This window comes from Mustelus asterias, chromosome 11 (genome assembly GCF_964213995.1).
Source record: "Mustelus asterias chromosome 11, sMusAst1.hap1.1, whole genome shotgun sequence".
Classification (NCBI taxonomy): Eukaryota; Metazoa; Chordata; class Chondrichthyes; order Carcharhiniformes; family Triakidae; genus Mustelus; species Mustelus asterias.
In genome coordinates, this window is record NC_135811.1 from 28,215,756 (window position 1) to 28,243,662 (window position 27,907).

General features: G+C 40.2%; 1 protein-coding gene across 1 annotated transcript in view; it reads left to right on the plus strand.

The window, feature by feature from the left end:
• wdr11 (WD repeat domain 11) overlaps positions 1 to 27,907 on the plus strand; it is a 115,117-nt gene that overhangs the window by 48,763 nt on the left and 38,447 nt on the right. The window contains exons 11-19 of the mRNA XM_078223335.1: positions 354 to 438; positions 4,839 to 4,945; positions 8,268 to 8,343; positions 8,929 to 9,037; positions 18,500 to 18,624; positions 19,028 to 19,175; positions 23,001 to 23,107; positions 23,432 to 23,546; positions 23,813 to 23,984. Of these exons, the coding sequence (XP_078079461.1) occupies positions 354 to 438; positions 4,839 to 4,945; positions 8,268 to 8,343; positions 8,929 to 9,037; positions 18,500 to 18,624; positions 19,028 to 19,175; positions 23,001 to 23,107; positions 23,432 to 23,546; positions 23,813 to 23,984 (1,044 nt within the window). The remainder of the gene's footprint in view (positions 1 to 353; positions 439 to 4,838; positions 4,946 to 8,267; positions 8,344 to 8,928; positions 9,038 to 18,499; positions 18,625 to 19,027; positions 19,176 to 23,000; positions 23,108 to 23,431; positions 23,547 to 23,812; positions 23,985 to 27,907) is intronic.

Here is a 27,907-nt window from a genome sequence, read left to right on the forward strand (position 1 = left end):
CCTACTGCTCTCCCAAATAAATCAACAAATATCAGAGACTGGGAATCAAATGAGAACTTATTGGCTCAGAAGGTCCCAGGTGTGATATGATATGGCTCATCTAGACATCTGATAAACTTGCTGAGTTGTTGACAAAATCCTGTGGCTTTGTATTCCAACCTTATAGAATTGAATTCAGTCACAGTAGATATGATTATAACTAAGGGTTAATCGTCATGGAGTCAACTTGACCCATTTTATCTCTGATCACGTTGACAGCAAAATTTTTATTTCTAAATAACATCAATGGGGTGATTTCATTATTAGCTGCATAAAAAACATGTCCATCAGCTGTTAATTAATATGTATTTCAGGTACTAGCAACGGATCTGTGTTGGTTTATCATCTTACTAGCGGATTGATACACAAGGAATTAAGTATTCATTCCTGCGAAGTCAAGTAAGATTTTCAGTGTGCAAATTCCTTGCATTGAGTTTTCTAAAGGGATGCAAAAAGTACACTTGCTGTGTCATTAACATCAGTACGAATAAAATGTGTGTTAGACACAGATTTAACAGGATTAGCATAAAAATGCAAAATTGACTCCGTTTTGAAAGGTGACCATGTTTTTACCCCCTAGAATTCAACATTGTTCCGCATTACTAACTTTCCCAGTGAACATCTGTCTAGTCACGTGTCTTGCTGCAAATAAAATAAAAGGAGCACTGAAATGCCATCAGCAGGAATGTAGCAGCAGCTGTTTTCCAAACTGTCATACTTGCTTTTGCTTACGTGATTACTGTGGAAGAATGGCTGAAGTTGATGTCTTTGACATTTTACAGTGGAGTTTTTTTTAAACTTACTCATGCCACTCATGTACATTTTCATTATATAAGTAGTCCAGGTTCTATGTAAAATTGTTTGCATTATCCACTCATTTGTAAAACTATTGCCATTATTAACTCTCAGCCTTAAGAAACCAGTTCTCTGTTCAAGTTGATCTATTGTGAGCTACCCAGTTTCCTCCATTCATCGTTTCCATTCCATCATCATGGTGAGGCAGCAATTAGAAAATAGCTTTTTCTGTCAAGGAAAAGAGGGAAAACAAAATGGGCAGTTGCTGCTATCAAAGGAGTGCACACATTTGCACCCTTTCCTTGGAGGGGCTTGGATAGAGGCTTCTCAGTGGGTTGCCTGTCCTTCCTCTTGACCACATTATGCATGTTATTGTTGAAGAGTGTTGAAAGAGAAGCATTTCTTTATTGAAAAGCTTGTCCTCAATTATTTGAACGAATAATTCACATGCAAGTATAATTAATATGGTTTTGCTATTGGAACAGCTTACTGGCAAGCCATCTGCTGTGATAATTACATATAAAGTCCATATGAGATATTAGATATATGCAGGAAATTATTTCTGAAGGCACAGCCATATGTTAACTTTTGAATAAGAAAATGACCATTGGAACTTTTAAAATACACTGTATAATCAGTATATTGCTGCATTCATTTTGTAATTTAAGAGTCTTCAGGAATCCATGTCACTCTTAACCCAGGTGTAAATAGGATAAACTGTGAGAAAAGACTAAGGAACTTCTACAAATCTCGAAAAAGTAAGACTGAGGCGAACTTCATCAGGGATTACAAAGTATTAAATCGCATAGATTAGGTCAATGTGGACTATTGATTCAAATTATCAGCCCAGTAGCGCGAGAGGACAGATAATCTAAATCAGTTAAAAGTAGATTTTAAATGGCTAACTGATTTTCTATAACATTATTAAAAAGTGTGGGGTCTGCAGCTGCTAACCTGTCACTTCCCTTAGGATATTTCCTGGTATAAATAAATTGTATGGCCGATTGTTGGATGATTGTGATTATTGTTGTTGGATGATTTTCTGGATTTTCAGATGCTTGGTGGTTATTTTTCTGAATGTGCCCTTCCCTTTCTTTATATTTTAAAAATTTTACAGAGATCACAAAGATTGGGACGTATACATTTGAAGCGGAAGTATCTATGTAAAAATGTTGTATTAATCTGTTGTTTTATCATAATGGAAAAATTTGACATTGTGCAAATGTTAGGGGCTGGAAAAGTTGTTAACCAATTAAGACTTATTTTTATTCATTCACGGGATGTGGACTTCGCTAGCTATGTCAGCATTTATTGTTCATCCCTAATTGCCCTTGAGAAAGTGGACGTGAGTTGCCGCCTTGAACCGCTGCAGTCCATATGGTGTAGGTCCATTTACAGTGCTATTAAGGAAAGAGTGCCAAGAGTTTGACCCAGTGACAGTGAAGTAATGGAAATATATCTTCACGTCAGGATGGCGAGTGGCTTGGAGCAGCACTTCCAGGTGGTGGTGTTCTCATGTGCCTTCTGCTTTGTCCTTCTAGATAGTAATAATTGTGGGTTTAGAAGTTGGTGTCTAAGGAGCTTTGGTGAGTTCCTGTTGCTTGTGTGTGTTGGTGATGGAGAGTGTGAATGTTTGTAGAGTGGTGCCAATCAAGTGGGCAGCTTTGTTGTTGATGGTTTCAACCTCTTGAGTGTTGGTGGACCTACACTCATCCAGGCAAGGGGAGAGTATTTCATCACACTCCTGACATGTGCCTTGTACAGGCTTTGGGGAATCAGGAGGTGAGTCACTTGATGCTGGATTCCTAGCCTCTGACCAGCTCTGGTAGCTACGGTATTTACATGGCAAGTTCTGTTCAGTTTCTGGTCAACAGTAACCCCTAGGATGTTGATAGCGCGGTTTCAGCAATTGTGATGCCATTGAATGTCAAGGGTCGATGATTAGGTTGTCTCTTGTTGGAGATAGTCATTGCCTAGCATCTGTGCAATGCAGATGTTGCTTGCCCCTTCTCAGCCAAAGCCTGGATATTGTCCAGGTCTTGCCGCACTTGGACATGGACTGCTTCAGTATCTGAGGAGTCATGAATGGTGCCGAACATTGTGCAGTTTCAGTAAACATCTCAACCTCTGACCTTATGATGGAAGAAAGGTCATTGATGAAGCAGCTGAGGATGGTTGGGCCAAGGACACTACCCTGAGGAGCTCCTGCAGTGATGTCCTGGAGCTGACCTCCAACAACCACGACCATCTTCCTTTGTGCTAGGTATGACTCCAACCAGCAGGGAGTTTTCCCCCTGATTCCAATTGACTCCAATTTTTCTAGGGGTCCTTGATGCCACACTAGGTCAAATGCAGCCTTGATGTCAAGGGCAATCACTTCATCTCCCCTCACCTCTCGAGTTCATCTCTTTTGTCCATGTTTGAACAAAGGCTGTAATTAAGTCAGGAGTTGAGTGACTCTGGCCGAACCCAAATTGGGAGTTAGTGAGCAGGTTATTGTTAAGCATGTGCTGCTTGCTAGCACTGTTGATGACCCCTTCCATCACTTTACTGAATGATCAAGAGTAGACTTATGTGGTGGTAATTGGCTGGGTTGGATTTGTCCTGCTTTTTGTGTACAGGACATACCTGGACAATTTTCCACATTGCTGGATCAGATGCCAGTGTTGTAGCTGTACTGGAACAGCTTGTCTAAGGGTGCAGCAAGTTCTGGAGCGCAAATCTTCAGTACTATTGCCAGAATATTGTCAGTGTCCATAGCCTTTGCAGTATCCAGTACCTTTCGCCATTTCTTGGTATCACATGAAGTGAATTAAATTAGCTGAAGACTGACATCTGTGATGCTGGGAACCTCTGGAGGACGCCAAGATGGATCATCCAATATGCACCTCTGGCTGCAGATTGTAGCAGATGCTTAGCCTTGTCTTTTGCACTGTGTGTGCTGAGCTCCCCCTCTTTGAGGATGGGAATATTTGTGGAGCCTCATCTTCTTGAGTTATTTAATTGTCCATCACCATTCATGAACTGGATGTGGCTGTGACAGGACTGCTGTGCTTAGATCTGATCCATTGGTTCTGGAATCACTTAACTCTGTTTATTATTTACTGCATATGCTGTTTGGTATGCAAGTAGTCCTGTGTTGTTGATTCACCAGGTTGACACCCCATTTTTAGGTATGCCTGGTGCTGCTCCTGGCATACCCTCCTACATTCTTTATTGAACCAGGATTGATCCCCTGGCTTGGTGGTAGTGGTAGAGTGGGGGATATGCTAGGCCATGAGGTTAAAGATTGTGGATGAGACCAGTTCTGCTGCTGTCCGAATGATGTTCAACATGGTGGAGTATTGGGTGGTACGTGATAATCAGCAGGAGCTTTCTTTGCCCATGTTTGACCTGATGCCATAATCAAAAACTCAGTTACGCCTCTTTAACAAGGTGTATCTTTTACAGAGCTTTTTAAGAGCAAAATTGCTGTGCAAGAAAGTGTGATTTCAGATCGGTGATTTCTAAAGATTGCCATCTGTGACGACTTCCAACAGCGCGCCCTGAGGAGGAGCAAGGAATCACTGCCAGCATTTAACTGTGCATGTGCTAGAAATTGCAGTCAGTTTCACACAGCTATGTTGGTAAATTCTGCCAATATTACACGTGCAAAAGCCAGGCCTTTACTGCCTAGCCAGTTGTAAAATGTTTGTGTAAGCTGCTTTTTGGATTCTAGGGCTAAAAAATAAACTTGCTGGATGCTGTGACTATATTATATAGCAATTACCTCATTTGATAATGCTCCTGTTAAGTGCCTTGAGATGTTTTACTGCATTGAATACAGGTTGTTGTTATCTGAAAAATGCTGTAGCTGCCGCATTAGGAGGTTAATACAATGAGTTGCTAACTTCAATCTGGTTAGTGCAGCTGAACTCGTGATGTTTTTTAATGTTGCTTTATGGTAAGAATGAAAATTATGTTCAAGTTAGCTGTTTAACTCTTTGTTTCTGGACTTCCTGTAGGGGCATTGAGTGGGCAAGCCTGGCCAGTTTTCTTTCTTTTGCCACCTCAACACCGAACAACTTGGGTTTAGTACGGAATGAGCTGCAGCTGGTTGATCTACCAACAGGTCAGGAGAACAGAATATGCTGCTTACTTGATATTATGCATGGCTGAAATTTGTCGATGAGTGCTGTTTCTTGAATTATTCATAGATTTGACAAGCCTAGTGGTTTAAGGATCTTGATGTAGAAATGCCGTTGCCTAATGTGAGGCTATATGATCAGTTCCTTTTAAGCTACAATAATTAATCATCCTTCTAGTATAGTGAATTTATGATAAAATTGATCCAAATTTCTCTGAAGTATTTTGAATTTACTCTCTAAACGTGTTTAGAGTTTTGTGTTTCTGTTCATAAAACTTTTCCTGGCTCAGATTTATCATGTTCCTGCCGGAGCCTCATAGTTACTAAAAAGTGTAAGGGAGGGGCTTATCAGTAGACAAAACCTAAATGCAGTTACATCAGGATGCAGCTTTGTCCATTTGGGAATTATATGTCCACGATTCCTTGGTTTAAAAAGGATTATTGAGGGTCGGGGCAGGAGATTCAGAGGGGATTTGCAAAAAAACTTTTACACTCAGAGGATGGTGGGAATCTGGAATGCACTGCTTGGGAAGGTAATGGAAGCTGGAAACTTTACAACCTTTAAAAAATACTTGGGTGAGTATTTGAAATATCATAACACTCAAGGATATGGGACAAGTGCTGGAAAATGTGATTAGCACGCCGTTAGTAGTAGTTATTGTCGGTGATGGGCCAAAGGACCTTTTCAGCACTGCAAAACTCTTGTGACATAGAGACAATTCATTGCTCGTTCCACTCTCCCCCTCTCACCCCACCCCCCCTGACACCTATTCCCTTCACTATGCTTCACTCCTTTTCCTTACTCTTCTCTTCACCAACTCTCAGTTTCCTTTTTCTCTCCACCATTCTGCCTGTCCTTTTCTTCTTTCTGACTCTTTCATCTTCTTGCTCTCCCAACAGCTACTTCACTTCCCCTCCTCGTCTCTCCATCTGTCTGGTTTCAATTATCACCCCAACCTTCAACTACTGTCTGCCTGACCTAAATACTTCACTAATCTTAACTGCGCGTGCAAAACTCCACTGGAGGTTGACTTACATGTTCAAAGAATAATGATTACAATTAGATCCAAGAAGCCTTCTCCTTGTTGAAGTTGCATTCAATTCCAGCCAATTTTTACCATTACATAGTATTTACGGAAATTGAAGAGAGATGCTGCAAATGTCTTTTTTATGTTCTGATTCCTGGAGAATACATACTGCAGGCAAAAGCAAATTGTTAGAGTCTAGGCTTATGTTTCTTTCAGGCATAGCAGTATACTTTCTTTCACTATAACATTAATCATTTTAATCAAATTAGTTCTCATGGTTAATGTGCAGAAAAGCCATGGAAAGAGAAAATTAAATGTCACTGGAATATATTTGAAGTAATCTGGAATGGACTTCATCATATAAGAAAATACCTTAACTACTGTATCCATTAAATATATTTTACAGATGTTCCAGTAAGTTAATGTCATAGAAATCTATTAAGCCTTGTGGTATTGCAACATTCATCATGCTTATAAAGTGCTTTCAGATTTACAGAGCTATTGTAATTTAATGGATTTTGTGTATTTGGGTAGAAAATGGGAGCTTTTCCAATTTGTAAAACATGTTTCCGTATTCCAGAAAAGTTATTGTAACTTTACGGATTTTTCTGTATTTAGTTTAATATGGGAATTTTTCCAATGTATAAGCTATTTCTCATATTCCGGAGAAGATTGCTTTTCCTAAGTCAAAAGTTACAGTCAAAAGATTATTGCGGGTAGACAGGACAGCAGAATTGAAGCCACAATCACATCAGCCATGATTTTATCAAATGGCAAAGCAGGCTGACTGCAAAAGAGAAAATGCTGGAAAATCTCAGCAGGTCTGGCAGCATCTGTTCGAGTCCAGATAACCCTTTGTCAAAGCTGAATGGCCTATCCTGCTCTTAATTTGTCTGTATGCATGTATCTTTCTAAAATAGTTATTCTAATTGGATAGATAATTCAGTGTATTAGTCAAAGTTTTCTTTTAATTATGTTGCATACTAATTAATCTTCAAACTACCCAGTATTAGTTCTCATACATTTCGATGCAATGTTTGATGCACACTCTGGTCATGTCCTGTATTCATCTGTTCTGATAGGCAGAGGTTCATTAAACAAAAATGCCTAAAATGGTACATCAGCAGCCATGTTGAAGATCATTGTGAGTTTAATTTAAAACATACCATAATGAACATAACTGAAGCATGAATGTTAGGACTGATTTGGTATCTTGCAATTATCTTAAACCGTTTTTTAAAACACTAACAATTGGCCAAAAAGTATTAATAATTCATTATACTAATTTAAGTACAAATTTGTTACAATTGCCTCCCAGCAGTGCTGCCAGCCACAGCTTTGAACTTGGTAGTAACACTAAACCGAAAGAGGTCACAGTACTGTTTTAAGAGAAACAGTGAACTGCGTAAATAGCTAGCTTTAATTTTTTAAAGGCTGTTCTTATTTCTGAGCATGTAGCGATGTATTTTTTAACTTGGTAGCTTGGCACAAAAACTTCACTAGCCTCTTGGAAGCTGCGAATTTCAGCAGCTGTTGTTTTCTATATTGCTGCCAGTTCTGTAGGATTTACCTTTGGTGCAAATGGGTGCTTTTCAGAGCACTGACAGCAACACAGAACTGCTCCAAATATAAGGGATTGAATAATATAAATTTGACATAGACAGAGGAAAGCAACATGAAGAAACCTAGTAAGTTAAAGTGCAACACAGAACTGCTCCAAATATAAGTGATTTTTAAAAATACAATTCTGTGTATATATGTTCTTATGTACCAAATCTGCTGATGGGAATTACTATTATCTTGTTAATAATTTCTAGGTGTAAAAATTTGATCAGAAATTGGAAGTACAATGGTGTCAAATTGATGTGTATATCAAGCATCTATGCAGTATTTGAAGTATGATATGAAAAATCTCATTAAAAAAGATGTCATTTAATTGCCATTCAAAAACATTGCTCTAGTTTCAGAAATAATTCCAATCTGAAGTATTCCACCAAATCATTGAAATGCTGTTTGATTCTGTTATTGTTGATCAGCAGGCATAGAACTATTCTGTAGATGGGTCATTTAGACTCCAAGCGTTAACTCCTCTGTTTCTCCACAGATGCTGCCAGACCCGCTGAGTTTATGCAGCATTCTCTGTTTTTATTTCAGATTTTCAGCTTCTGCAGTATTTTGTTTTTACAATAGGATAGGTTGAGTTGTGGGAAATTTAGCAGGTCAGAGAGTTCCATGTAGTTTGATTTTTCTGATTCTTTGTATATAACTTGACTTCCCAGGACGAAGTATTGCGTTTAGAGGTGAGCGAGGCAATGATGAACCACCAATAGAAATGATTAAAGTGTCTCATTTGAAGTAAGTATGGCTGTGTTCCAGGGTGCTCTATTATCCAGTTAACCTTGAGCTTTCATGCCTTCTGATTTTATTGCATTAAAAATTGTTCACTTACACTACTGCCATTGTGTTCACAATACTGTATCACATATGTAGAATGAACAGTGGTATTTAACCTTGAAAATGTTGTTGGTTGATCCTATTAATAGCTAAATCATTTAAAAGACACCATGCTAATTACAGTGCTTGTGTTTGAGAATCTGGTGCATGTTCATTCCTGGGCATGTAGTGCTGCAATAAGTACTGTCATTTATACATTCTGTAGCTGAATACTTATTTTCATTTATCCTGGTCTGATGCTAGATATGAAAGGCATAACACCAGAGATTCACAGATGTGTTGCTCTCTTGTTAGGTATATGATAAGCAAATGTGTTGTTCCTTAAATGAATTACAAAACGATTAAATAGATCTTGGACTTTTTATAAAGATTTAAGTGCTGGTTTTACTTATTCACTGAAAATTGCTGTTTGTATGATAAATGTTTGAAAATAGCATTTAGACCGTGTCAATCCAACACACAGGATGATATGTCTGTTTTATTTAGGCAGTTCTTGGCTGTGGTATTCAGAGACAAACCTTTGGAACTGTGGGATATTAGAACCTGCACTCTCCTCCGTGAAATGACAAAAAACTTTCCTGCAGTAACAGCTTTGGTATGGACCCTGTTTACCACCGCAAATAATGTTTTTCTTATATATTGTGCTGCTTGTATGGTTGTATATATGTACTGTAGTTATAACACATTAAACAAGTGCAAAATAGCTAAACAAGGTAACATTCCGGTAATCTAGTTATTGTTAAGGAGGCAATATGCTGTAGCTCAAAGCACTTAATTAAGAAGATTTTAACTCCACATTAATGCCACCCCTGAGGATTAGCTACTAGAATTTCATCATCTTAAACTTCAGTATATGTGCTCTGATTGCTAGGATAGAGTCAAGGGAGTTATTAAATCATGCAGCCCAGAAAGGTCTCTGGAACAGTTTGTCATCATTGCTGAGTTAGCTGATTTCAGCAGAGGCGGCATATGATGCAACAATTTCACTCCTTGGATCGGAAGGGGAAAATTGTGTGCTCTTAAGCTTTGGGGGTTTTAACATACAAAACCCCTTTAATGTAAAACATCTAGGTTCTGTATTCTTAATTTATAACAATAGGTTCTTTAGTTGTGCTCGATCAGACAAGGTACGAACAATGGATGGACTGGTCGGATGGGCAGAACAGTGGCAAATGGAATTTAACTCTGAAAAGTGTACTGTGATACATTTTGTGAGGGCTGACAAGGCAAAGGAATGTACATGCGTCTAAGGGACCTTGGGATGCATGTTCAAAGATCCCATAAGGTAATTAAGAAGGCATATGAGATACTTGTCTTTATTGGCTGAGGTATAGAATATAAGAACAGGGAGGTTATGGTGATGCTGTATAAAATGCTTGTTAAGCCACAGCTAGACTACTGTGTGCAGTTCTAGTCACCACACTATAGAAAGGATGTGATTGCGCTAGAAAGGGTGCATAGGAGATTCACCAGGATGCTGCCTGGGCTGAAGCGTTTCAGCTATGAAGAGAGGCTGGTATGGCTGGGGTTGTTTTCCTTGGAGCAGAGAAGGCTGAGGGGGGACCTGATTGAGGTGCACAAAATTATAATGGACTATAGATATGGAAGAAACGTTTCCCCTCACCAGAGGCATCAGTAACCAAGGAGCACAGATTCAAGGTAGTAGATTTAGAGGGGATTTGAGGAAAAACATTTTTACCCAGAGGGTGGTGGGAATCTGGAACTCAGTGACTTGAAAAAGTGGTAGAGGTGGGAACACTCACAACATTTAAGCTGCATTTAGATGAGTGTGTGAAACACCATTGCATACAAGGCTATGAATCAAGTGCTGGAAAATGGGGTTAAAACAGATGCTTGATGGTTGGTGTGACATGATAGGCCAAAGGGCCACTCAGTGCTGTAAAACAATGACGAACCAGTACTTATGAATCAAATAGAATTTACTGAGCAAAATGTTATTATATATAATTAAAAGCAGAGATGACAGTGTGGAAGTTTCTTCATCTTCGAGGCCGAAGATTCCTTGAATGCTGCCAGTACAAGTCACGCCTTTCTTCTTCTTTTCTGGAGTGACATTACGATGAACTGTGTAGCAGAAATATTACACCACAGGAGCAATGGTGAAACTGTGCAGAACAAGAAAACCAGTTTCCAAATTTTATCCCTAATTCCAAGGGTTTCCTTGTCCTTTATTAGGAAAAACCTTTTTCTCATTGGCTGAGGATAAGAATCAGCTGTTGTCGCCCCATCCTTTGTAACTAGAGTCATATCTCTTTTTTTCCTTTAGGCCGCAGGAATTGCGTTTGATTGTGAGCAGATTGCACATCCTTTTTAGATACATATTGCAGGTGTACAAAGGAGCTACATCCTCTCATCAATTAAACAAGCTATCTGAAACAAATCATATAAACGTGCTAACTTATTCCCACAGGTATTAAGGTAATTAATAACAGTAATAATTCCTAGCCTAATGTCAGGAAAGGAAAGGCCTTTTTAAAATATAGATGTTCTGTCCTACATATATGGTTGATAAATCAAAGCAGTTAATAAGTTAAAACCTATTAAAATACATGGGCCACAATTCTCCCATCCTGCTACACTGATTTTTTTTTAGTGCAGTGAGCCGGGAAATTTAGGTGGCCCCCGATCCGTGGGATCCACGCTGGGTGTCCTGACCCAAGCACGTCTCCCAGTGCTGGATTTCTGGCGCGGAGCAGCATAAATTATGCAGAGGCTAATCACAATATTATTTAAATAGCTTTAGCGGGCCCAGGACTGAAATCTCCAGGCCCGCTAGCCCCTCTCAGGATTGGTGGGGGAGGGAGGGAGGCCAACGATCTGGCCTAGCCATTGGGGTGGTGGGAGTGGCCAGCATTGCGTGGGGGGGTTGGGGTGCTGGAGATCGGGGCGGGCGAGAAAACGGGGTGTTGAGGCTGGGCCCGGACTGGGAGACCAGTGATCAGGCCGTGGGGGGATGAGAGTGCCAGCAGTGCAGGGCTACTGCGAATGTGCATATCTCAACGCTGACAGATCAATGCATGCACAGTGGCCCGCTCAACACTATGCTGCTGGTCTCTTCCATGGGAGTAGGCCCCGCCCACTGATTTTTCTTTACATGATTTATGTTGGTGCACTCAGCAGTGCACAGAGTGTGGGAGATTTTTCTCTGAACTCCTGCTGATAAAACCAGTGTGATTTACTCCAGTTTTCACGCAAATTCAACACTTAGAATTCTTTTGGGAGAATTCCACCCCAAGTGAGAGAGTGCTGAGACAGTGGAGAGGAACCATCAGAAGGACAGACAAAGGTCCTAAAAAAGGAGTTCCTGACAGGAGACGAGGAGCGGGGAGATGGAGAGGTACCAAAAGAGGAGCTCCAGACGGGATAGGGAGAGGTCTCCATTAAGAAGAAAGAGACAGGAGCAGACAAAGGGCGACAGTAACAGACTTTAAGTAACAAGGACATGGGAGAAACTCTGCTGATCAGAAAAGGCAGCAGAAGATTGGAGAGTCCATACTGCGGGGCTACTGGGGCAAAGGTAACCCTTTGGAGCAATAGTGTTCTGCTCAGCACAGGAATCCAGGGGAACAGAGTCTTGGGCAATAACCATGAAACCCTGTGAAGTGGGTTATCATTGAGGTTATCCACGTGGGAATGACTTTTCAAAAGAAATTCCCAGGCAAGATTGAAAATGAATACCTTGTGAGAGAGAGTTTCAAGATTGGCTGACTTGCATAGTTTACTGATATAGAGTCATAGAGGTTTACAGCATGGAAACAGGCCCTTCTGCCCAACTTGTCCATGCCGCCCTTTTTGTTTTAAAACCCCTAAGCTAGTCCCAATTGACCGCATTTGGCCCATATCCCTCTATACCCATCTTACTCATGTAACTTGTCTAAACGCTTTTTAAAAGACAAAATTGTACCCGCCTCTACTACTACCTCTGGCAGCTTGTTCCACAGTAAGAAGTCTCACAACACCAGGTTAAAGTCCAACAGGTTTATTTGGTAGCAAATATCATAAGCTTTCGGAGCGCTGCCCCTTCGTCAGATGGAGTGAAAATCTGTTCTCCAACAGTGCACAGAGACACAACATCAAGTTACAGAATACTAATTAGAATGCAAATCTCTACAGCCAGCCAGGTCTTAAAGGTACAGATAATGTGGGTGGAGGGAACATTAAACACAGGTTAAAGAGATGTGTATTGTCTCCAGACAGAACAGCTAGTAAGATTCTGCAAGATCAGGAGGCAAGCTGTGGGGGTTACTGATAATGTGACATAAATCCAACATCCCGGTTTAGGCCGTCCTCATGTGTGCGGAACTTGGCTATCAGTTTCTGCTCAGCGACTCTGCGCTGTCGTGTGTCGTGAAGGCCGCCTTGGAGAACGCTTACCTGAAGATCCAAGGCTGAATGCCCGTGACTGCTGAAGTGCTCCCCCACAGGAAGAGAACAGTCTTGCCTGGTGATTGTCGAGCGGTGTTCATTCATCCGTTGTCGTAGCGTCTGCATGGTTTCCCCAATGTACCATGCCTCGGGACATCCTTTCCTGCAGCGTATCAGGTAGACAACGTTGGCCGAGTTGCAAGAGTATGTACCGTGCACCTGGTAGATGGTGTTCTCACGTGAGATGATGGCATCCGTGTCGATGATCCGGCACGTCTTGCAGAAGTTGCTGTGGCAGGGTTGTGTGGTGTCATGGTCACTGTTCTCCTGAAGGCTGGGTAGTTTGCTGCGGACAATGGTCTGTTTGAGGTTGCGTGGTTGTTTGAAGGCAAGAAGTGGGGGTGTGGGGATGGCCTTGGCGAGATGTTCGTCTTCATCAATGACATGTTGAAGGCTCCGGAGGAGATGCCGTAGCTTCTCCGCTCCGGGGAAGTACTGGACAACGAAGGGTACTCTGTCCACCGTGTTCCGTGTTTGTCTTCTGAGGAGGTCGGTGCAGTTTTTCGCTGTGGCGCGTCGGAACTGTTGATCGATGAGTCGAGCACCATATCCTGTTCTTATGAGGGCATCTTTCAGCGTCTGGAGGTGTCTGTTGCGATCCTCCTCATCCGAGCAGATCCTGTGTATTCGGAGGGCTTGTCCGTAGGGGATGGCTTCTTTTACGTGTTTAGGGTGGAAGCTGGAGAAGTGGAGCATCATGAGGTTATCCGTGGGTTTGCGGTACAGTGAGGTGCTGAGGTGACCGTCCTTAATGGAGATGCGTGTATCCAAGAATGCAACCGATTCCGGAGAGTAGTCCATGGTGAGTCTGATGGTGGGATGGAACTTGTTGGTGTCATCATATAGTTGTTTCAGTGATTGCTCACCATGACTCCAAAGGAAGAAAATGTCAGACACTCTCCACCCTCTGTGTGAAAAAATTACCCCTCTGGATACTTTTGTATCTCTCCCCTTTCACCTTAAACCAATGTTCTCTAGTTTTAGACTCCCCTACCTTTGGGAAAAGATATTGACTATCCAGCTGATCTATGTCCCTCATTATTTTATAGACCTCTATAAGATCACCCCTCAGCCTTCTACGCTCCAGAGAAAAAAGTCCCATTCTATCCAGCTTCTCCTTATAACTCAAACTATCAAGTCCTGGTAGCATCCTAGTAAATTTTTTCTGCATTCTTTTTAGTTTAATAATATCCTTTTCTATAATAGGGTGATCAGAACTGTACACATATATAGGTGGGTTGTTTAGAAAACCATGGATTCTGTCTTGGTCACATCTGCTATTCATTGTACAATGTCGTGTGTTCATTCACAGTTTGCCTGTTAATTCGCATGTACCTCATATTAACCCTGAATGATAAGTGTATGGGAGAGCTATTATAAGTTGTTTTATCTTCCTGAGCTTGTATGATAAAGTTTATCTTTGTTCAAAAACCGTAGAATCCTGTGGTTTTACTCTCTTGGCAAGTGTCTTGAAAGTCAATATTTGTCTACCTTAAACAAGAAGTTACTGTATCTTGCAAAACATTTGTTGAGGGGGGAGTGGGGGTTAGGTCCAGAATCATAGCACTGGCCATATAATTAATTCAACCAGATCCAATTGAGCGAAACGAAAGATAACATGATGGACTGTTTAAGAATGCATTTTATATAACTCAAATTCATTTGATGAAATGAACTGCACTCGGCAAACAAAAACTGAGATTTGATACTGTTCGCAAAAGGGAGAAAAGAACAAGCTAAATGTTTTTGCCCACATTGGAACTGAAAATTGCTGCGGTAAGGGGAGTGGGACACCTCCCACACAAATTGTTTACAAAATGGAAAATGACATTAAAATTCGCTGGGAAAACGCCAAAAGCAATATAATGCAACTGAAAACAAAAAGATTTGACCCAATTAAAATAATAATGAAGTGAGCATCAGTTGATCCACATTTTATATGCATATTGAAGCCTTAAGAACGACTAACAAGGTGGTAACAATTGCCATTCATTAGAGGGAAGCGGTCCTGTATGGAAATGTCTCCTGGGATACATTCTTGTGATTGTTAATTAGGAAAAAAAATCCATTTCATAACAATACACAATACCTTCGCTCAGAGCAGTAACCCTCACTGCACTCCAGCGGAATTAGATTACAACCTTGCGTGACCACTGAAACTATCACTGTATCACACAGGAGCACTCTTGCAGTACTGCATTAATGCAGAGGCAGACTACGATAAGCATTGATCAGTTCAGGAGGCTCATAAACTTTAAAAAGCCTGTTTCACATAGTACAAGAAATAAAAATAGAAATTCTGGCAATACACATGTTATCAGCATTTTAAAAGGAAACGGTGAACAAATAATTGTGTGGAGATTCTTAATTCTGACCAGGGCACCACTACTCAAGATGTTAACCTATTTTCTCTGGCAGATCTCTCTATGTTCAAGGTTTTCTATCGTTATATATTGCTCGCTATGGTAGTGCTCACAGTGAGTAAGACAGGCTCCATTGTATTCAGCTTTGAACTAGATAAGGGCATGTCCTGCAGCAAAGCATTTGCATCTAAGTTGAAATGTTAATGCAATGTGATGAAAGCAAAAAGCTGGAAAAAAACAGACTCTTATCGTTATTTTTCCTCCTTCAAAGTGGACTGCAGCAGAAAAGAAATTGATTCACAAATGTAAAATGCAAAAACATAAATTATCTGAATTCCCCTCTTCCTTCTCAAGATCAGTTACCCCTTCCGAGAACTCCCCTTAACATGCTCAGACGTAGAAGTTTCTTCCCGCTATCTCTATCGCATATGCTCAATAAGCCAATTGGCTGCACAGGAACTTGAGGGAAGTGGGTGGAGGCTCTTAAACATTTCACATGATAGAACATGTGTAGCTAATTCATTAGTATGTAATTTGATAAACCTGTGTAAGTGTGGACGTTTTGCATTCCTTGAGGCATTTACGCTGTTTTCCTGCTCCTGCGGATGGAGCACCTTTATTTATTATTAGTGTCAGAAGTAGGCCTACATTAACACTGCAATGAATTAATGAAGTTACTGTGAAAGTCCCCTAGTCATACCACACTCCGGCACCTGTTCGGGTATACTGAGGGAGAATTTATCATGACCAATGCACCTAACCAGCACGTCTTTTGGACTGTGGGAGGAAACCGGAGCACCCGGAGGAAACCCATGCAGACACTGGCAGAACGGTCAGACTCCGCACAGACAGTGACCCAAGTGGGGAATTGAACCCGGGGCCCTGGCGCTGTGAAGCAGCAGTGCTAACCACTGTGCCACCGTGCCGCTCTGTTGAGGATTTGAGTTCAGCCCCAACTGTTATGATTGGTTTGTCAAATGTATTTCCCATTTCATTTTGCAAAGTGTTCTGAAAGTTAAAAACATATTTTGAAGAAAAAATACAAGATCCTGAATAGGTGCGTATAGAAGAACAGTTAGGAAGGATGAGGGCCCAGAAGCCAAAATGTTTACCAGGAAAAATTAGTGTGTGTTAGTTTGATGAAATTGTGAGTAAAAGACAGAGAGGACTTAAAAATGAGAAAATTAGGGAAATATAGTAACATACGTTCCTTGCTTTTTCAGGGGATTATTTTGTTAACAATGAGATTTGTAGCCGCCTATGTTTGGAGGATTAGTGAGGAACCAAATATTGCTGAAAGAAATAGGGAAAATTTTAGACATTTTCTCAGAAATGGGTCAGAGTGCTTTTTACATTGACTGGAATATCCCAGGCATTAGACAAAATGATTTGTGCTCTATTCACCTGTTAAAAGTTTTGTATAAATAGCTATTGTTACAGCGTGTTATTTTGAGTACAGAGTGTTCTTTAAGCCTTTTCTCCAATGTAATTGTTTTACTGACGTCTGTTGAGGGTTCTGAGCTTGTGTAGGTTTTGGAGGCCTCTTGGCCTGTGTACAATTGCTGTTCTGCTGAGTTACTGTTACTGCTAAACTTTATTATTTATTCATGCAAAGAAGATCATTCTTTAAACCATGCATTCGACGACCTTAGTTGTGGTCTCAAGTTACCACAGCTATATATGTTGGATTATTGTAAAAGTGTTTAACTGCTATGTGCAAAATCAGTAAAACAGATTTTGATCAAATATTATGAAATTAATGCTTCCAATAATGGTTATTGGGTCAAGAGATACTTTTCTTCTGAAAATTCAGGTTTAAAATCAGAGCAAGATCAATAATATCCAGTGCATGTATTTTTAATTACACCAGTAGAATAAAGAACAGTACAGCACAGGAACAGGCCCTTCGGCCCACCAAGTCTGTGCCGACACAGATGCCTCTCCAATATTTTCTCTACGTGGTCCATATCCCTGCCTTTTCATGTATCTATCCAGGTGCCTTTTGAACGTTCTTATAGAATCTGCTTCCACCACCACCTCCGGCAGCGCATTCGCCACCCTCTGTGTGAAAAGCTTGCCCCTTGCATCTCTCTCAAACTTTCCCCCCTCACTCTCAACCTATGCCCCTGAGTAATTGACCCTTCGACGAGAATATACATGATATTGTGACAAAGTTGACCAAAGTATTTTCAGAGTCATAGAACGTCCGAGCACAAATTTGATTCATCAAGTAAGATACTTAAGCTATTTTGCCTCTCTTGATTGCTCCCATTTCCTTTGATATATCTATTTTCAAACATCTGTCTAATTCTTCTCTTAGATAATTTATCAGCTCCTTTTCAATACGTATGTGGCAGAGATTTCCGTATTCTAAATGTGTGTAAAGACTTTTTTTAACCTCATTAATTATTTCTGTGATTATTTTAAATTTATGGCCTTTGATACCTTCTGTCTGACACCTGGAAAGAGTGCTTTGTTATTTACCTGATATCAAGTCATCCCTAACTTATTGGATTCCAGTGGAATTAACCCTAAAGTTTTTTGTCTGTTCAAAGCTCCTAAACTCATTACTAGAAATATTCTATTGACTCTATATTGCAACTTTTCCATTGGTTTGATATACATTTGCCGACAGTTAACTGCATCTACCACCTATCTGTCCATCCTGCTAGTCTATCTATGTCCTCTGGAGACTTTCACAAATCTCTCATCAATTTGTCACTCCCTTCCACTCTCCTCGAGTTTTGCCTCATCAAATTTGCTATCATTTCCTCAACGCCAACCTCTAGATCATTTGTGTTCCCTTGTGTTTGGCTTTGCTAGCATTTCAGCAATCACTAACACATGACTCCCAGACGTGAATCTTGGTTTCAGTGTTATGCCAACACAACATAATAAGAAATCTGACCAAATAAATGTCAAAGGGATACACAATTGAGGACTTTTTTTGTCACAATTTTGTAAATTCCAGACTTGGTGTCCCACACCACTGGAAATCACACCAACCAGTATTAAAGCACCGATGTCACCAAATTTCTATATGGTTTTTACAATATTCAGCAAGACTTGTATGACCGCTTTGAGTAATGATGTTACAGCTGGCGCCCATGCCAGATATGATAAAGGATGCTAGGGCGCTTTATGACCTATGGCAGGCTCAGTTTGATGTAATGTATGGAGAAAAAAAATAGGGATTTTTTTTTGATAAGTTGTAAACAGTAGAGTTCATTATGCCTCTTTATCTATAGGAATGGTCTCCTACCCACAACCTGAGGAGTCTGCGCAAAAAGCAGCTGGCAGTCCGAGAAGCCATGGCCAGACAAACTGTTGGCTCTGATGCAGAGGCCAGTAACATTGAATCGCCTATGATCAGGTGACTGGGTATTGTTGGGATTGATTTTGCAAGGCCCTGATAGTATGGGGTATAGCAGACAGGGGCTAGAAATTGAGGGTGTAGAAGCCAACATGCATGGGCCTACTATACCAGTTTGCATAAGATTAATGATCCCTCCGTAACAAAAATCCTCTCATTGCTACAAGATTCTTTGTCAACTGTGGCAGAGTGATCTCTTGCTAAGTAAGGAATGAAGGTAGAGCCCATTAATTTTGGTGTCTCTGATTCTAGTTCATAGCCTTTTCTACATTTTATACTAGGAATGAAGATGTCACTGTGTGCCTTTTTAAGTGACTTGGCTCTTCCATGAATTATTATGATTGTCAAAAGGTCAAGATGTATTGATTATGAATTCAATAAAGCTGATATTTGTATTCTCCAGTTTGCTGCAGGAGGCAGAGAGTAAAGCTGAAATTAGCCACAACATTTCTGCACGTGAGCACTTCATATTCACTGACACCGATGGGCAGGTCTTCCATCTCACTGTAGAAGGAAACTTGGTGAAGGACGGGGCCAGAATTCCTCCAGATGTAAGTACAGTTAAGGACAATTCTCGATGTGAAATAATGGGCTTATTTTGCATACCGGCTGAAGTGCCGTCAAATTACACAACCTACAAATGACCCATAAGTAGAAATGACAATTAGCCATCTGGTGTGATAAATGCTATTGCAAATTTCTCTGATGTTACTGATAATAGCACCTAGATATTTCAAATTTGTAACTGATTCTTATGTTCCAATTTTCAATGCTCAGAATTAATTAGCGGCTTTAGGTAAATTTAGATTTTTATTTTTTGTAATCAAAGCAACAAGTGCAGATTGAATACAGAGATATAAGACTGGGTTAATATTGCCCAATGCTGGTTACAGTTGCATTTATCACCTCATTGACCTGAGTTCAGCATTTTCTCTGCCCTCGGGTCTGTAATGGTTCCAATATTAATCCTCTTGGGGCAGGAGACCATTGCAAAAAGCTGATTCACAGATTTACAGAACTGTTATAGCACAGAAAAATCAGTCATTAGCTTAAGACAGGATGCATATTTTCCTTCTCACCCAATTCCGGGTGCAGGTTTGCAAGACCAAGGCTTAGAAATTTCCAAGTGTCTGGGGGAGTGTTGCTAGATTTTGGTGAGCACACACTACAAGTAACAACAGAGCCCTACTAAGCTGCCAGGATCAGCACTAGCTTTTGGAATCATCTGAAGTGAGATGGAATAAATCCAAGCTTCCAATGCCAGGTCCTTCTCTCATTTTCGTTCAGGATGGATGATGTGTCAATTGATGTTATGATCTCAGTAGAGAACTGTAACTTTTTTTGTAAAAAGTGGATGAAATTTGAAATCCCAGCTACTTGCTAAAAGAGTAAAGCCACATGATTCCACGGTTTAAATGGAACATCTTTCACTAAACAAGAGTCAACAAAGGACAGTAAATACTATGAATCCTAAATCCTAACATCTAGTATTCACATGAGTCAAATATGAATTAACGGGCAATCATGAACAAGTATAATGTAGGAATTACGCATTACCTGGCAGTGAACAAGTGTAATGTAGAAATTAAGCATTGCATGGCAGATACCACCAATACAGCCCCACTAGATTGGCTCAGCAGTCCACTCATTTAGAGATTGTAATGAGTTATAAAAGAGCTAGTCTGGCCCCCAACCGACAGCAGTACGCAATCAACCTGAGTCCCAAGGCTTCACCACAAAATGGCACACATTTGCTGAACCTGCTCAGCTCGGTTTGGTCTGGGCAGACCCAGCAGTGGTATCTTCCAGTAACACAAACAGCTGCAGCAACTGATTTTCAGCTTGCAGCTCTGAACTGCCTGGGTCTCCTTCAGCTTGCTTTACTGCATTGATGGCCTCAGCACAGCTCCGGCTGCTTGGACTGATCTGTGTCCTGTTATATCTTTCAACAGGGTCAGTTTCTGTTTTGATAGCGCTTCTCGGCCTTTTGGCTAAGACCAAGCGTCAGAACAAGCCCAAGATGGAGTGCGATGTCACATCTTGTCAGCTTGGATTGTTAGCTTGTTTGTCTCCCTTGTGGGGACGTTGAATTTGATTCAATTGGATTTTGAATTTGGTTTTTCCTTGAGCAAGCAAGGAATGGATTTGGGTGTGCCTGGTCCACTCTAAGCATTGGCTTTGTAACTTTAAGAATGGAGGTAGCATCCGATGTATCAAAACTTGCTACATTCTGTCCCTTAAACATTACAATATCGAGCTCTCATTCTCACAGATGTTAAATTAAAATAGTTCCATACCCCCAATTGGCACTCCATAAAGCAGGGCCCGACAAGTTCAACGGAAATTTGCCCTGTTGATGTGTGTGGAACTCGTAATGGACAGAGAAAAGCTTTTATTCATCTACTGTGAAATGTGTCCTGCACTTTGTTGCAAAAGCTGAAAGTGACCTCTGATTGGCGTCTCATTAGGGGAGTACTTCATACGCAGTGACTGCCTTGGGTCGAGTGGGGTCTTTGCCTGTTGAATTTAGCTGCTGCATTTATTTTTATCCTGGGTTTTGCTTTCCAGTTGTATTTATAATGCAGTGGAGTTCAACCATTAGAATTTGGATCTGATAGTTGGAAGCTTTGTTTTCAGCAGCGTTTTAGTTGACTTGGGATTTGCTCACCATTGAGGGTTCACTGCTAATACTGACCTTTCTAACAGGCAATCCCACCCGAGGTGAAATAGGCAAACCCAGGAGCATAAAAATATAATTGAAAATAGAAATGAAATGGACTGCAGGAGTCTGAGTCGCAGGGGCTTTGCAGGTAGTCAGTGCTGATGGCCTGACTATATCATGAAAGAAATCCTTCACATCTTTGTTTCCTGTTGAGTGTATTCATTCTCAGGATAATTTCACACAAATTTACAGCAAATCACGTTTTTGTCTGGAGGTTAGGACTTACTTTTTTTTGTTCTGCTGGTCTGCTGCCCTGAAGTTAAGTCCAATATGATTTCTCTGCAAAATAGGTTGTGTCTCTACAAGCTGAATAATTGTGAAATGGCGGTTCCATTTCTTGGGTTTACGCAATAAAGTGCCTCGGTATTTGTATTAGGCTATCTTATATAGTGTTACTATGGTTACCAATTATCTTTCCGGCTTCATTTTATGTTTAGCTGCCTGTTTCTTTACAGTGCAAATAATTGTAAATCATCAACACATTTCCAGGATGTTTTTAATGAATTGCTGCTGCACTTGTAGGTACCTCCCAGACCAAAACCAGTTTGCTTACATCCTGATCTTTTTTTTTTGACGTGCAACACTTGTATTTATGTTTAAGAAATATTTGTTAAATGCCAGACTCTTCACTGTGCAGTATTTACCGCAGTCATTTTAATGAGTTCCAGCACTTGCGGGTGCATTGTACAGCATCAGCTGGTGATGTTTCAGAGACCCATGTGAATTTATGGCAACAGGGCTTTCTTCTATTTCACTTGCAGTTTGATCTGTGAATTTATGAATTGATAAACATATGATATTTCAGAATAAGAGCATCATGAGAATTTTACACACCCTATAAATGGAAATAGCGCCAGATATTACTAATGGGCTTCACCCTGTTATTTTTTAATGGGGTTGTCTGACACAGTCAGCACAATTGTACCGTAAATATGAATTATGGTGGGATTCACGACTCTTACTACTGATTGTTGTAGGGTCGGTTCTGTGTTTACATCTCTGCTCTGTGTTCTCTGCTTGATGGAGAAATGTCAATGTGTAAACCAGTATGTCATCTGAAAAAGCTTTCCCTATCTCATAATAGGAAACTGCTGAGTTACAATGCCAACTATTGTATAATTAAAGCAGTCTGGAGAACACTGGCCATCCATGAACATAGCTTTGGTAATAGTTCAAATAATCGTAACTTGCTGAGATGTGCAAGGTAGCTGTCAGAGTCCTTGTGCATGTCCAAGGCAATAAGAAATTATTCATCAAACTGCTGAAGAGTAGAGGTGAACAGCATGAGTGTGTGGAGACCCTCAGTGGAAACATAATTATGGATTAAGCTAAAATAAAAGTTTCTATCCAGATAATAAAACATGATCTTACATGTGTGAAGCAAATAAAACCTTTCAATCCCAAAATGTTCTTTTTTAAATAAACTGATGATGTACGCTTCAATAAAACTGTCTTTTAAGCTAAAATCGCATATGTGATGTGATATAAGTCTGATTTCCACGGGAATTATTCAGGGTTCGATAAACTATCATTGATTAATCTTTACAGTATGTATGTATAATATGTGCCACAGTGCGGTTTGCTGCTGTACTACATTTTTGTTTTTCTATTTAAGTATTTAATATGCTGAAATAGCTCTCATAACTAATTACAGGGGAGCATGGGAACCATTACATGCCTTGCATGGAAAGCAGACTTCCTGATTCTAGGAGACGTTGATGGGAATGTGAACTTCTGGGATTTAAAAGCTAGACTTTCAAGGTAAAAGACATTACAAGTTCGGGAATGTTGTATTTAGCACTAAAATGTTTGACTATCCTAAGGCAGTATGATGTTTTGGCATTTAGGTCACTAATATTTGAGGTCCTGTAACGTGATGGTGTGGGTTCATTTCGGAAGTTTGTGGTGGGGTTGAGACAGGTTGAGGTCCACACCACTTGGTTATCAGTCTCAGCTGCATCATAGTATGGCAATGTGTTGAGTTTTTAATTGTTGAAAAAGTCAGATGTCAAGGCTGGTCACTTAAATTCTTCCTCTGCGTTATAATTTGATGGGATTCAATTTGTTGCTGTATTTATTTAATAGAGGAATTCCTACTCATCGTGGCTGGGTAAAGAAGATCCGCTTTGCTCCTGGAAAGGGAAATCTGAAGCTGCTGATGATGTTTAACGATGGGGCTGAAGTCTGGGATACCTTGGAGGTAGCAAATATATTAGTTTAATCTTTTCCCGTTCCTCTCTTCTGTGCAAGTATTTCTTGCAATTTAAACTTGTATTGCTCAAATTAAGTTCTAACTCACAATGCTTCATGTGCTGTTAGTAAATTATATTAAACTTTTAAAAATTCTTTTCCTTTTGGTCAAATGCATATTGTGGGATAAACTATTGAAACAGATTTAATTCCATTGAATGCTTTAACTGCATTTTTAAAAATTATAATTAATCAGTTTAGAATATTCTCTTTTAGGTTCAGATGGTAAGCAGCTTAAGGACAGGCCGGAATGTCAACTACAAGATTCTTGACATAGATTGGTGCAGTTCTGATAAAGTGGTTCTGGCTTCAGATGATGGCTGTATCCGGGTCCTGGAAATTGCAATGAAATCGGCAAGTTACAGAATAGATGAGCAGGACTTAACAGGTGTGAATACACATCTTAAGTGCGAAAACATGGCATGACTGAATATGTATGCTGTGTAACTGTTAAAAGAATGGACCAAATGCTGCTGAGATCAATTTATCTTTCAAAAGAATTAAATTATATTTGATATATATTTATATATTATGTGACAGTTTGTTCCAAAGTTTGTGTTGGAGGTAATGGAAATCTCACTCTAAATGGAAATGGTATATCTAGAAAAATATAATTTATTGTGATAAATTTCTTCCTTGGGTTCTGAAGATTATTGCTATCCATCTCCTTCCTCATCTTTTTCATCTCTCAATCAATCTGGCTTCCTTCCCATCCAGAACGCTAAGACCAAGTCATGAGCAGCATTCTTTGTTAGTCAGAGTTTATCTTTCTTTATCCTTCTCTGTATATCCGAAGTTTTCAGCACAGAAAATAAGGAGCGTGATCTCCTTTCATCTGGACCCTCCGGCCCCTATAACTATATCTAAATGTTGCTTCTCAGTGAAATTAGGTATGAAATCAGCTTCCATATGTGTGCCAACAACACTCATCTTCTTCACCACTCCTAATTCCACAAACTCTTGCTGTGCTGTTCAGTATTAAGTTATGGATGAGTTCGAACTTTTAACAGTTTAATGTTGATGAGAGAAAGCTGGTCTGCTTGGTTTATATCATATTATTTGCAATTTGGCATCTGTTCCCTCCTGTCACCCCAAGTCCATTCAAATGCAAACTGAGCAAGGCTTCAAACCTACATCCAACCCAACAAATGTCTCATTTATACCTCTGCACTCCTCCTCAATCTTACTGCTGTGGAAACTACCTTTCCCACCCGCTGACTTGACTTTCCCAAAACAGCGTTCACTTGTAACATTGAGGAACCCAGATTTATAGTTATACCATGTAGATGTTTTGCTGTGAAAAGAGCAGTTATTGTCTTGAAAGAGATCTTTGGAAGAACTGACAGGCTTCAACATTTCAGGCAGCATTCTCAGCCCATCGCCTGGACGAATAACTGGAACAGGAAGAGCAAATTATGTATAGTGGAGGATGGGAATATACCAGGATCTTATTGCTGATTGGTCAGGCAATTATGTTTGTTAAAAGTCAGTTCATGTTTCCATTCTTGCTGCTGATTGACCAGTACATATTAACATTCTTGATGCTAATTGATCGCCAATGTAGAATGGATGGCAGTTTCTTCAGTAAGGGTAGCTTGGTATCACTGATGGTAAGGCCATTTTGTCTTGAGGTTTAATGCAGTGATGGTAGATCTCCAGAGTCTGCCTAACAGAGTTGGACTTTTGAATGATCATTAAGTTGTGCATGTTCAACAACAGCTGATTTGTCCCATTCACTGTGTTTGAAGTAGGTTTGGTGTTCTTTGAATCTAGTATGTAGCCTGCACTTTGTTTTCTCAATGTAAGTGAGTCTGCAATTGCTGTAAATTCCTGGGTCTGTTGCTTTGAGTATGTGTTGTAATTTGTGAGATATGGAACCAATATATGTGAGTCTGACTCTTGTCTTAGTGGAAGTCTTATAGAGTGAGTAACTAGTGGGTGTGTGTTAATCTTGTGTGAAGGGAATCCATTGAGTTGAAGTGTAGACCCAATATGGCGAAGTTCTTGTTGTCGATGTGGGGAATGTTCTTCTAATGAGGGCGTTGGAAACTGATTGGAGGGTAACAGGATGATGAAAATATTGGAGTTCAGGTATGTCCCAGTATGAGTAGGCTTGCTGTAAATCTGATATAACGGTGTGCCGTTATGAATCTCACAGCTGAGAACATAGAGAAATGGTATGGAAAATTGTTGTGTTCTCTCTATGGTAAAATTAATATTGAAATGTTAATTGTTAAGGTGTTGGAGGAACATATGAAGCTCTCTGAAAGTGTCCTTGACATATCGAAGCCAAAGAGTTTAGCTTTAAGACCAGTTGGTTGAAGTGCTGCTTCTTTGAACTCTTCCGTAGAGATGTTAATGACAATTGGTAACAGTTGTTTGTTTGAAATAAGAACTTGGAATTATATTGAGTTTAAGCACATCAGTAGAAGCTCATAAATTGATCAGAGACATTGTGGTTCTGTTGAATAAGGAGAATTCTTCTTCCAAAAGTTGTTTGGTGATGAGCACATTTGTATACTGTAACTCAATGTCTCCACTGACCATTGTGTCTGATGAGTTGATTATAGTTTGCTGTATCCTCTGAATGAAATGTTCCTCTATTCCTATCCTCCACTGTATATAATTACCTGTTCCAGATATTTGTCCAGACCACTAGCAGAGTACATGGCCTGAAATGTAGAAGCTAGCGGTTCTTCCAAGGAATTCTTACAGTATGGCTTTTTCTGAAAAAATTGTATAACCTTAAGTTTGTCTTCTTCAATGTCCAGGGTGAGATATCTAAATGGATACAAAATTGGCTTCTGTCAAGAAGCCAGAGGGTGGTTGTAGAGGATTGTTTTTCAAACTGGAGGCCTGTGACCAGCGGTGTGCCTCAGGGATCGGTGCTGTGTCCACTGTTATTTGTCATTTATATTAATGATTTGGATGAGAATATAGGAGGCAGATGACATCAAGATTGGTGGCATAGTGAACAGTGAAGAAAGTTATCTCCGTTTGCAACAGGATCTTAATCAATTGGGCCAGTGGGCTGATGAATGGCAGATGGAGTTTAATTTAGACAAATGCGAGGTGAGGCATTTTGGTAGATTGAACCAGGGTAGGACTTACTCAGTTAATGGTAGGGCATTGGGGAGAGTTACAGAACAAAGAGATCTTGGGGTACATGTTCATAGCTCCTTGAAAGTGGAGTCACAGGTGGACAGAGTGGTGAAGAAGGCATTTGGCATTCAGAACATTGAATACAGGAGTTGGGACGTCTTGTTAAAGTTGTGCCAGACATTGGTAAGGCCACACTTGGAATACTGTGTGCAATTCTGGTCACCCTATTATAGAAAGGATATTATTAAACCAGAAAGAGTGCAGAAAAAATTTACTAGGATGCTACTGGGACTTGATGGTTTGAGTTATAAGGAGAGGATGGATAGACTGGGACTTTTTTCTCTGGAGCGTAGGAGGCTGAGGGGTGATCTTATAGAGGTCTATAAAATAATGAGGGGCACAGATCAGCTAGATAGTCAATATCTTTTCCCAAAAGTAGGGGAATCTAAAACTAGGTTTAAGGTGAGAGGGGGAGAGATACAAAAGTGTCCAGAGGGGCAATTTTTTCACACACAGGGTGGTGAGTATCTGGAACAAGCTGCCAGAGGTAGTAGTAAGGCGGGTACAATTTTGTCTTTTAAAAAGCATTTAGATAGTTACATGGATAAGATGGGTATAGAGGGATATGGGCCAAATGCAGGCAATTGGGATTAGCTTAGGGGTTTTAAAAAAAAAAGGGCGGCATGGACAAGTGGAGCCCAAAGGCCTGTTTCCATGCTGTAAACCTCTATGACTCTACTGCTCTCACCAGCTTTTCAAGCAAACTTTTTTACAATCTTTACCTATGCATTTTTACTTAGTTAACTCTGGTCAGCTCCTGTTTTCTATTCTCATGCAACTAATAAAGCCAGTCTCCTAACAAGTCACTGGGTCCAATCCGCTGGACTTGCGGATAGCGAAGAGCATTGTCGGGCAATACAGCAGGATATAGATAGGCTGGAAAATTGGGCGGAGAGGTGGCAGATGGAGTTTAATCCGGATAAATGTGAAGTGATGCATTTTGGAAGAAATAATGTAGGGAGGAGTTATACAATAAATGGCAGAGTCATCAGGAGTATAGAAACACAGAGGGACCTAGGTATGCATGTCCACAAATCCTTGAAGGTGGCAACACAGGTGGAGAAGGTGGTGAAGAAGGCATATGGTATGCTTGCCTTTATAGGACGGGGTATAGAGTATAAAAGCTGGAGTCTGATGATGCAGCTGTAT